The sequence below is a fragment of the Myotis brandtii genome, unplaced genomic scaffold, assembly GCF_000412655.1.
Source record: "Myotis brandtii unplaced genomic scaffold, ASM41265v1 scaffold573, whole genome shotgun sequence".
Taxonomy (NCBI): domain Eukaryota; kingdom Metazoa; phylum Chordata; class Mammalia; order Chiroptera; family Vespertilionidae; genus Myotis; species Myotis brandtii.
In genome coordinates this window covers 2,860,027-2,871,194 of record NW_005370145.1, presented here as the reverse complement: position 1 = coordinate 2,871,194, position 11,168 = coordinate 2,860,027, and the positions used below count along the sequence as shown (strand labels likewise).

General features: G+C 38.8%; 2 protein-coding genes across 2 annotated transcripts in view; both read left to right on the top strand.

The window, feature by feature from the left end:
• Positions 1–6,381, top strand: part of LOC102258954 (myosin-4) — a 26,441-nt gene extending 20,060 nt beyond the window's left edge. The window contains exons 31-40 of the mRNA XM_005878815.2: positions 1,202–1,385; positions 1,469–1,634; positions 1,738–1,862; positions 2,130–2,438; positions 3,036–3,239; positions 4,557–4,682; positions 4,770–4,940; positions 5,021–5,125; positions 5,228–5,323; positions 6,108–6,381. Of these exons, the coding sequence (XP_005878877.1) occupies positions 1,202–1,385; positions 1,469–1,634; positions 1,738–1,862; positions 2,130–2,438; positions 3,036–3,239; positions 4,557–4,682; positions 4,770–4,940; positions 5,021–5,125; positions 5,228–5,323; positions 6,108–6,260 (1,639 nt within the window). The 3' untranslated portion in view covers positions 6,261–6,381. The remainder of the gene's footprint in view (positions 1–1,201; positions 1,386–1,468; positions 1,635–1,737; positions 1,863–2,129; positions 2,439–3,035; positions 3,240–4,556; positions 4,683–4,769; positions 4,941–5,020; positions 5,126–5,227; positions 5,324–6,107) is intronic.
• The window catches only part of LOC102259256 (myosin-1), a 121,035-nt gene that overhangs the window by 62,103 nt on the left and 47,764 nt on the right, over positions 1–11,168 (top strand). The window lies entirely within an intron of this gene.

The window sequence follows — 11,168 nt, the reverse complement described above, 5'->3', positions numbered from 1 at the left end:
ACAAAATTTAAAAAACAGCAAAGGAAAATATAAAAGAAAGAGAATATTCAGGGCATAGAGATAGGTAAAAGATTTCAGTCTATTTTATTTGCAGAGTGAGGGGTTCTACCATATTCTCCTCCTTACAGCCCCATGTATATCTATTGGAAAATGGGCCAAGACCAGAGCCCTCTCCCCATTCTGGCCTATTACAAAAGCATCTTAATTTCTTTCCACCAAAATTAATAATTATCAGTATACCTTTCTGAATTAAGTAGACTTAATTTTTTGTTAATATAAGGAAAAACAGAGACATTGAGACTACATGTTGCAGTTACATTGTTATGAATATTATAATTAACACTAATCAATTTATCTCTACCTGGAGTATTAAAATTTCAGAATAAGACTATCATACTCTTTCATCACTTAACTAACAACCAGTATCGATGAGTTTATTCACTAATAACACACATTAGTTGTGGAATAAAACTCTTTGGAGTTACACATGGAAAGAAAATAACCATTATATTCCTAGCGAAGGCAGCTTCCCTAAATATGATTTATATCAGTATTTATTAGAACTAGATAGAATGAAAGGGCTTGGCAAGCATTTGCAGGGGGGTATTCTAGATTAAGAGTGTGGGCTGGGAGAGCAGTAAGATTGGAGGATATTTGGGGAGTGTAATAATGGAATAATATTCATTTTCTGGGCTATAAAAAGCCAGAAAGTTACTAATTGTGTGACATTAAACATGTCACTTTGGGCTAGGTTCTTCATTTGTGAAGAGGAGCACAGATGAAAATGTAAAAGGGTCTTATTCAATACTAACATTCTTTGATGATATGACTTCTGTTCATGGTTGTCACTTGTTTTCAACCTCTGCCTCACATCCACCCATTGCTCAACCAGCTAAAGTGCTTAATCTCAATCTCTCTCTCTCTCTCCACCTCCTCCACCACACACAAACACACACACACACACACACAACCTCATAAATATGTCTGAAACCCCTGAGATGAAGATAAGAATTCACTGGGGAAAACAGAATTCTAGAAGAGATAAAATGGATATTGAGGAGATATTTTAGAAAACCTTAATGATTTGTAGACATAGGAACAAAAATCATGGGAAAAAATATGTTTCTTAGTGAGCAGCTTTATCAAGTTGACTGCGGTAGCTTTGACACTGCTGTGTCACTCACACTGACCTATTTCTCAGGAAGAAGCTGGCCCAGCGTCTGCAGGACGCCGAGGAACACGTAGAAGCTGTGAACGCCAAGTGTGCCTCCCTTGAGAAGACCAAGCAGCGATTACAGAATGAGGTGGAGGACCTCATGCTTGATGTGGAGAGATCTAATGCTGCCTGCGCAGCCCTGGACAAGAAGCAGAGGAACTTTGACAAGGTGGCCCAGCCTGCTTAACCTTTATCAATGCTTACTTGGTCTTCCTTTCTCCTGACATTGGCTGATGATTTACTGCTTTTCAGATCTTATCAGAATGGAAACAGAAGCAGGAGGAAACTCAGGCTGAATTTGAGGCCTCCCAGAAGGAGTCCCGTTCTCTCAGCACTGAGCTGTTCAAGATCAAGAATGCCTATGAGGAATCCATGGACCATCTTGAAACACTAAAGAGAGAGAATAAGAATTTACAACGTGAGTCTTTATAATCATTCTATTTCAAAAATGGTAGGGAGTTATTTCTTCCCAATTTTTCATTTTTCTCAACTGAATTTGGTATTTTATTATTAAACAATAGAGGAGATTTCTGACCTGACTGAGCAAATTGCAGAGGGAGGAAAGCATATCCATGAATTGGAGAAAATTAAAAAACAAATAGATCAAGAGAAGAGTGAACTACAGGCTGCCCTAGAGGAAGCAGAGGTACATGTTTCATTTGCTCACCGATACATTATAAATAAGTTGGAAAATTAATAGCAATGGAGATCAATCATGTTTCAAACTTTTAGGGGATAACTCATATAATTCAGTAAGAAATACTGTACTGTACCTTGGGAATGCAGAACTAGTAGGCTAAATTAAGATATATGAAAACTTGAGTTTTTAAAATGCCTTCTTGAAGAAATAATGCACACAAAAAAGCTCTTTGAACTTTACATTTAGGTAATCTAAATGTTGCTTTTTCAAAAGGCATCTCTTGAACATGAAGAAGGCAAAATCCTTCGCATCCAACTTGAGTTAAATCAGGTGAAAGCTGAGATTGACCGGAAAATTGCTGAAAAAGATGAAGAAATTGATCAGCTAAAGAGGAACCATCTCAGAGTTGTGGAGTCCATGCAGAGCACCCTAGATGCTGAGATTAGGAGCAGAAATGATGCCCTGAGGATCAAGAAGAAAATGGAGGGAGACCTTAATGAAATGGAAATTCAGCTGAACCACGCCAACCGCCAGGCTGCTGAGGCCCTGAGGAACTACAGGAACACCCAAGGAATACTGAAGGTACATCAGGATAAACACACACGGTGTCATACAGTCTGGGTGTCATTGTGTTTCTCAAATTTTAATATTGTATGAGGAGTATATGCCATAAACCATCCAAATAATATGGTGATCAGTTGAAATTTTTATGTACATAGCTAAAAAATAGCTTAATTCTGGAAAGCCCAGGACAGAGTTCATTTTATCATCTGAAGAGAAGACAAAGTGGTGACAGGTGAAGAGACAGAGGAAGTGATGAGAGAGTATTAGTTACACACTACACATAAATCACTTCATTTATCTGGACCTCATTTGTTCAATATACATAAAATGATATCATTAGATTAGCTGGTATCTAAGAATACTTTCCTAATCCAAAATTTTGTAGCTTATACCACAGTACTTTTCTATGATTTGGGATAAAAAATAATATAATATCATATTCTTTTGAATAAAACTGCTATTGTAGGCTACAAAAAAATTGTCATTAAAGGCACTTGCAGAATTTTCCTATCTAATCATACTCTAAGTTACTAAAATCAATGTGTGTACATGACCCTAAATTGGTATTTGCTTTAATTGAAGCATGAGCAAGAGTCATTTTCTCTTTCTGTGTAGGACACTCAGCTACATTTGGATGATGCCATCAGAAGCCAAGATGACCTTAAAGAACAACTAGCCATGGTTGAGCGCAGAGCTAACCTGATGCAGGCTGAGATTGAAGAGCTAAGGGCATCCTTGGAACAGACTGAGAGGAGCAGAAGGGTGGCAGAGCAAGAGCTTGTGGATGCTAATGAGCGTGTGCAACTCTTGCACACCCAGGTGAGATTCAAGACTATGGATGAATAAATGCACTCCTTGAAGCTGAAGACAATTTGAGAGAATAAGCTTGTTCATAAAGTCAGGAGTAATCTTGGCAAGGTTTTGGAATTCTGAAAATGTAGATCAGTAAAAACATTCTGGGGCCTACCTGGTTCCCAAGTATACTTATGGGCTGGCATAATCATATCAATGGGAAATATTTTGAGTTCTACAAACATTAGAAAAAGAACACAGAAGACCCCCTATTAATAACCATATATACAACATTGGTGGCCATATTGTCTCTTACAACTCTAAATGGCAAAAAGATAAGCAAATAAAAAAGAGAAAAAGTAAGCCCACGTAATATTTATGTATCGTGTGTGCACATAAAGCTAACTTTATGTGATATTAAAAAAAGCTCTTAAGTTCAAACTCATGGAAGTAATCATTACTGCTATTCAGCATTTATATGGATTTGTTACACAATAGTGGTTTCTCCTCACAATAGCAAATAAGCAGTCATTGCAGTATGCATATATTGCCATAGAAAGATGGTCACAATATAGTAAGTAAAACAAGCAACTTAAAAGTAATATATATATACATGATCATCTTATTAAAAACATCCAGAAGGATAAACAAAAGTGTGATAAATGGAGAGTGTAATTATTCTTTGTCTCTTTTTTGCTAATTTGTATGTTCTATTATTTTTACATATATTATTATGCTCTGGCTCAGTGGTTGAGCATTGACCTATGAACCAAGAGGTCACAGTTCAATTTCTAATCAGGGCACAAGCCCAGGATGCAGGCTCAATCCCCAGTGGGGGGCCTGCAGGAGGTAGCTGATCAATGATTATCTCTCATCATTGATGTTTCTATCTCTCTCTCCCTCACCCTTCTTCTCTGAAATTAATAAAGATATATTTTTTAAAATTAAATTTTACTAGCCCTGGCTGGGCAGCTCAGTTGTTTAGAGTGTTGTCCTGATATGCCAAGGTTGGGGGTTTGATCCCTAGTCAGGGCACATATACAATCAACCAATGAATGCATGAATAAGTGGAACAACAAATTGATGTCTCTCCCTTTCTCTCTCTCTAAAATCAATAAATTTTTAAAAAATTAAACTTTACCTGGAAGAATTCAAGAGGATTTTAAATAACAGAATAATGAGCAGAAAGAACAGAAGGCATTAACTTACAATCAACTTTTGATTTGGTTTTTATTCTGAACACTTCGTTGGCCAATAATTTATGCCTATGTGCACTAATAAAACTGATAATGTAAATATTTACTATTAAATATGCTTTTCTCCTTTCTTCTTAATTTAAAACAGAACACCAGCCTGATCAGCACCAAGAAGAAGCTGGAAACAGACATTTCCCAAATCCAGGGAGAGATGGAGGACATTGTCCAGGAAGCTCGCAATGCAGAAGAGAAGGCCAAGAAGGCCATCACTGATGTGAGTGAGATGAACTTTTGTTTTGCTGATACACATGTGCTACTTGCCATTACCAGGTTTTCTTATTTTCTTGATTTTACTAACTAGGCGGCCATGATGGCCGAGGAGCTGAAGAAGGAGCAGGACACCAGCGCCCACCTGGAGCGGATGAAGAAGAACCTGGAGCAGACGGTGAAGGACCTGCAGCACCGTCTGGATGAGGCTGAGCAGCTGGCCCTGAAGGGCGGGAAGAAGCAGATCCAGAAACTGGAGGCCAGAGTGGGTTTCCACCACTTCATTTCCAGCCTGTTCACGCAGCTAGTTACAGCCAATTGTTGAACACCTTTGTTCTTTTCCAGGTGAGGGAGCTTGAAAACGAGGTTGATAATGAACAGAAGCGCAATGTGGAGACAGTCAAAGGTCTTCGCAAACATGAGAGAAGAGTGAAGGAACTCACTTACCAGGTGACCAACCTTTCCATATTTTCCAAATTTCATTTTCAAGAAAATAAAAATGAGTTCTTTTTAAATAATGACACTATCTATTTGCTATCTTTTTCATTTCAGACTGAGGAGGACCGCAAGAATGTTCTCAGGCTGCAGGACTTGGTGGACAAATTACAAACCAAAGTCAAAGCTTATAAGAGACAAGCTGAAGAGGCTGTGAGTATCTTCAGTGAGAGAGAAAGGTTCAGGAGCAAGTCCAGGTTTTGTGGAGCCTGAAGTTTACAGAATTTAAGCGGTGTTCTTTAAGGCAAAGAACATAAAATTGGGAATACAAAATTAGGTTTGAAAATGAGAATTTATTTAGAATGAGAAATTTTTATCACAAATTACTGGAGCCTTCGAGATTCGGGTTCATTTCTTCTAAGACCTCTTTAACAATTTTCCAGACATGTTCACACAGAACTGCTTCTTGGTTACAACCCAATTCCTTCCCTGTCTATAACACTCCACAACTCCCATCTGGAAGTCCTATATTCCCAGCACTCATAGGGACCATGCAAATGAGAGCTCTGAAGTTTAAGTCTTATTTAACTTCATGATAAATCCTCAGGACATTTCTTTTTCATTTGGATGCAGTTATCTTTCTTACCCTGTTAATTCAGAAACCTTCCTTAAGGCTTTCTGCACCCAATCCTACCACTGTAGCTATTGTAAAAGTTTGTTTCACAGAAACAAGATTGATTCAGATTTCCACTATGTTGATCTCCCTGTGGTCACTATAGCATCTTAAGTTTGCCAGGAAGAGTTAAGTACGAAAGATGGAACAGGATGCTGTAAGCCCATGTGTTCATTGAGACGAGTATGAGGGATCCCGTGGCCCTAATAGCAGAACCTTTTGCTTTCTCATTCATGAAGCAAATTCTGTAGCTGCTTCTAGTAATAAATAAGAATCAGAAATGTCAAATGTTCTTATACTCTCTAATGCATTTTTCCCCCTCAGGAGGAACAATCCAACGCTAATCTTGCTAAATTCCGCAAGCTCCAGCACGAGCTGGAGGAGGCCGAGGAGCGGGCTGACATCGCTGAGTCCCAGGTTAACAAGCTGCGGGTGAAGAGCCGCGAGGTTCACACAAAAGTTATAAGTGAAGAATAATTCATTTTAATGCTGAAAGGTGACCAAAGAAATGCACAAAATGTGAAGTTCTTTGTCACTGTCACACATTGCTGTAATATCAGAGAAATAAAAGCTGCAGAGAATTTGCAATCTAAAAATACCTGTGTTTCTTAATTACAATTTTAGAGTGCTACTAGAACTAATTCATTTATTCAACATTTGTTAAGCTCCTACTGGGTGCAATCAGAGATGGTGACAAAAATGAAGTGGCCAATGAATTAACTTTAATAGAAGGCAAATGAATACTCTGAGAGGATGTAAAGTGTTTAATGCACCCTCAATTCCATTCAACCAATTTTAATGTGTACCAAGTATGTGCGTGTACAGAAATGAACAGCCAGGATATGACACCATCCCTTCCTTTGAGGAGCTCAAGCCAGGGGGAGAGGCAGCAATTCAAACAGATTGCAATACAATGTATTTATTCTGACTGAAGTATAAAAACAGTGTGGCAATAAAATAGAGTGAACTGCTAACCTGGAAATCCAGAAAAACTGTGAGCTAGCTCCTAAAAGGTGAGCAGATAAGTTATTAGGTGAAAGAGAAATGGATGTGGTCATTCAAAACAGAGAAAATGAGCATGAGATTTCAGAGTAGTTTAAATAGGCTCCATGAGTAAAGGGCATCAGATGAGGCCAGAGATGGAAGCTAAAACCTGGCTGTGAAGTTCATACCTGATTGCCTCATATGGAGTGCTGGGGAGTTAGGATGGAGGAGGACAGGAAAGACCAGAGCCTGAAACGACTTCAGGAGGGCTGTAAAATGGACAAATTAGAGATGAAAGTGATAGAAATGAACAAGAATGCAGAGTGAAAGCTGGGTTCTAGTACTAATCCTATATAATAAAGAGGTAATATGCAAATTAACCCTCATGCCCTCACAAGATGGCTGCCTATGACCAGGCAGGCAGGGGGGTTAGAGGCTGAGGGACCGCACTGGTGCATGAATTCATGCACCAGGCCTCTAGTCTATACTAATAAAAGGGTAATATGCTAATTAGACTGGGATACCTTCTGGTAGACCTTCCAGATATTCTTCCAAACAAAGATATGGTGGCGGGGCCAAGGCAGAGGCAATTAGGGGTGATCAGGCCAGGAGGGAAAGGCAGTTGGGGGCAATTAGGCTGGCAGGGGGGGCAGTTGGGTGTGATTAGGCTGGCAGGGGGGCAGCGAGGGACAAATAGGACAGTAGGGGTGGACAGTTGGGGATGACCAGGCCAGCAGAGGGGGGCAGTTAGGGGTGACCAGGCCAGAAGGGGGGGCAGTTAGGGGCGACCAGGCAGACAGGCGGGTGAGCGATTAGGAGCCAGCGGTACAGGATTGTGAGAGGGATGTCCGACTGCCAGTTTAGGCCCGATCCCCGGATCGGGCCTAAACTGCAGTTGGACATCCCCCAAGGGGTCCCAGATTGGAGAGGGTGCAGGTTGGGCTGAGGCCACCCCCCCTTCCCGTGTACGAATTTCGTGCACTGGGCCTCTAGTACTAGTAAAAAGAAAGGACGGGAAAGCACAGAAGAAGCTACACAGTGTCACGGCATTCAAACCTCCCAGTTACTTTGTGGTTATAGATTTTACTTCCTTTGGGGGGAAATAGTTTTCCTCTGAACCTCCTCCCCCTCCAAAAAAATGAAAGAACTTTTTAGATAATTATTCCTATTACCTTCTAATTTCTACATATAATTTTGCTTACCAAGGAACCTGATTTTTCTCAATAGCACTCATATTTTAAGGTAGAACCAGAAACAGAAATTATTTCTTAATAGCAAAAAGAATGTGACTGTATTTTATCATAGCCATTGTCAAAGTGGTGTTTTTCTTTGATACCTTTTTAAAGTTTATAATTTGGCTTCATTGTATGTAAAAAATTAGATAGTAGAATACCAATTTATTCGTTTACGGTGATGGCCATACTTTTCTAATGAGGGGGCTGCTTTAGGGAATCTTCTTCCCCAGTGTGGGAATCCTAATTAGTAATAAGAAGCCTGCTTCATGAGAAGAGTATTTAAAGGGGATAAAAAATAATTATAAGGAATATTTCACCTAGGCCATAATGAAGACTAATGAAATATCTTGCCTAGAGTAGGCGTTTATTACCAGATTTTAATTAAACTCTGTAGAGCTAACCTATTAACCTCAAAAGCACTGGGCAATTGCTTTCTTATTCTGTCTCCTAACTATTTAAATAATTGCTTATGTAGACAGAGTAGATTTAATTATATATGGGTCAATTATTCTGGAATCCTGATTAAAGCAGAAAGGACTCAGAGTCACAGCTATTTTGATTAATATTCTTCCTCACAGGTTAAGTGGTTTATAGACTTAATTCCTTATCTCTTATAATAAAACCATTCATGATAATATAGAAATACTTATAATACTCTTTGCCTTTTTTCTCCTTTTGGATTAATCCTCACCCAAGGATATTTTTTTCCATTGATTTTTAGAGAGAGTTGAAGGGAGGGATGGGGAGAGAAAGAGAGAGAGAGAAAAGAAAAACATGGATGTGAGAGACACATTGATTGGTTGCCTCCTGCACACATCCTGACTGGGGATGGGAATCAACTTGCAACCCAGATACGTGCCCTGGACCTGGAATCTAACTCGGGAACCTTAGGTGCACAGGCCAACACTCTAACCATTGAGCACACTGACCAGGCCTTTTGCTTTTTCTTTCATTGATATGAGGGATCACTGAGATTTGGGAACTGTTTCTAACCTATTAATGCTAGGTATGAGAACCCAAACAGGATACATGCAAGGAAAAGGCAGGAGGCTGTTTCCAAGAACAACACTGATTAGGAATAAGGGAGATAGTTTAAGTCTTACTCCTCCCTGATAAGTAACACTGGAAGAAGATTGTGAAATGTTACAAAGGCAAGAAACTTTTTCTCTAACTTACAGATAAATCTATTTAAAATGTATACACAGAAAAAATTGATACTTAGGAATAAACTTAACCAAAGAGGTAAAAGACTTGTACTAGGAAAATTACAACATGTTGAAAAAAGTGATATAGGAAGATATAAACAAGCGGAAGAATATACCGTATTCATGGCTTGGTAGCATTAATTTCATTAAAATGTCTATACTATCCAAAGCAACCTATAGATTCAATGCAACCCTTATTAAATTACCAGTGGCATATTTCACAGATCTAGAAAAAAGACTCCAAAAATTTATATGAAACCAAAGAAGACTCCGAATAGCCACAGCAATTTTGAGAAAGAAGAACAAAGTTGGAGGGATCACAATACCAGATATCAAGTTATACTACAAAGCCACTGTAATCAAAGCCTGGTACTGGCACAAAAACAGGCATATAGGTCAATGGAACAGAACAGAGGACCCAGAAATTGACCTAAGACATTACACTTAATATTTGACAAAGGAGGCAAGAATATACAATGGAGTCAAGACAGTTGCTTCAATAAATGGTGCTGGGAAAAGTGGACAGATACATGCAAAAAAAAATGAAACTAGACCACCAACTTACATTGTACATAAAAATAAACTCAAAATGGATAGAAGACTTAAATGTAAGTTGGGAAACGATAAAAATCCTAGAAGAAACCATAGGCAACAAAATCTCAGACATCTCTCATAGCAATATGTTTATGGATACATCTCCTAGGGCAAAAGAAACTAAGGAGAAAATAAACAAGTAGGACTACATCAAAAGAAAAAGCTTCTGCACAGCAAAAGAAACCATCAACAAAACAAAAAGGGAGCCCAGTGTATGGGAGCACATATCTGGCAATGATACATCACATAAAGGGTTAATATCCAAAATATACAAGAAACTCATACAACTTAACAAAAGGAAGATAAACAATCCAATTAAAGAATAGGCAAAGGACCTAAATAGACCCCTCTCTCAAGCTGACATACAGATGGCCAAGAGACATATGAAAAAATGCTCAAATTCACTGATCATCAGAGAGATGCAAATTAAAATGATAATGAGGTATCACCTCACACCTGTCAACAAATCAACAAATGACAAGTGCTGGTGAGGATGTGGAGAAAAGGGAACCCTAGTACAGTGCTGGTGGGAATGCAGACTGGTGCAGCCACTGTGGAAAACGGTATGGGGTTTCCTCAAAAAATTAAATATGGAACTGCCATTTGACCCAGTGATCCCACTTCTAGGAATATATCATAAGAAACCAGAAACAATGTTCAGAAAGAATACATGCACCCCCATGTTCATAGCAGCACAATTTACAATAGCTAAGATCTGGAAGCAGCCCAAGTGCCCATCAGTAGATGAGTGGATAAAAAAGCTATAGTACATTTATACCATGGAATACTATGCAGAAATAAAAAAGACAGATCTCCTACCCTTTGAGACAGCATGGAGGAATCTGTACAGTTTTATGCTAAGCAAAATAAGCCAATCAGAGAAAGATAAGTATCACATGATCTCACTCATATGTGGAATCTAATGAACAAAAAAAACTATTGAACAAAATAGATCCAGAGACATAGAAGCATGGAGCAGATTGTGAAATGTCAGAAGAAATGTGGGGGTGGGTGGGTGGAAGAGATTAACCAAAGAACTTGTATGCATATATGCATAACCCATGGGCACAGACAAAAGGATGGTGGAGGCCTGGGGCGAGGGATGGGGGTGGGGTATAAAAGATCAATGAGGGGAAAAAGGGGACATATATAATACTTTCAACAATAAATATTAAAAAAATAAAGTATCATGCTTAATAATGAAATTGTGAAGGCTTTCTTTTTAAGGTTGGGACTAAGGAGAGGATATCCACTTTCATCACTTCTATCTAACTACACTGGAGGTTCTAGCTTATGCAATAAGGCAAGAAAAAATAAAAGGCACAAAATCTGAGAAAAAAAGAAGTAAAAGTGTCTTTATTTGCAGA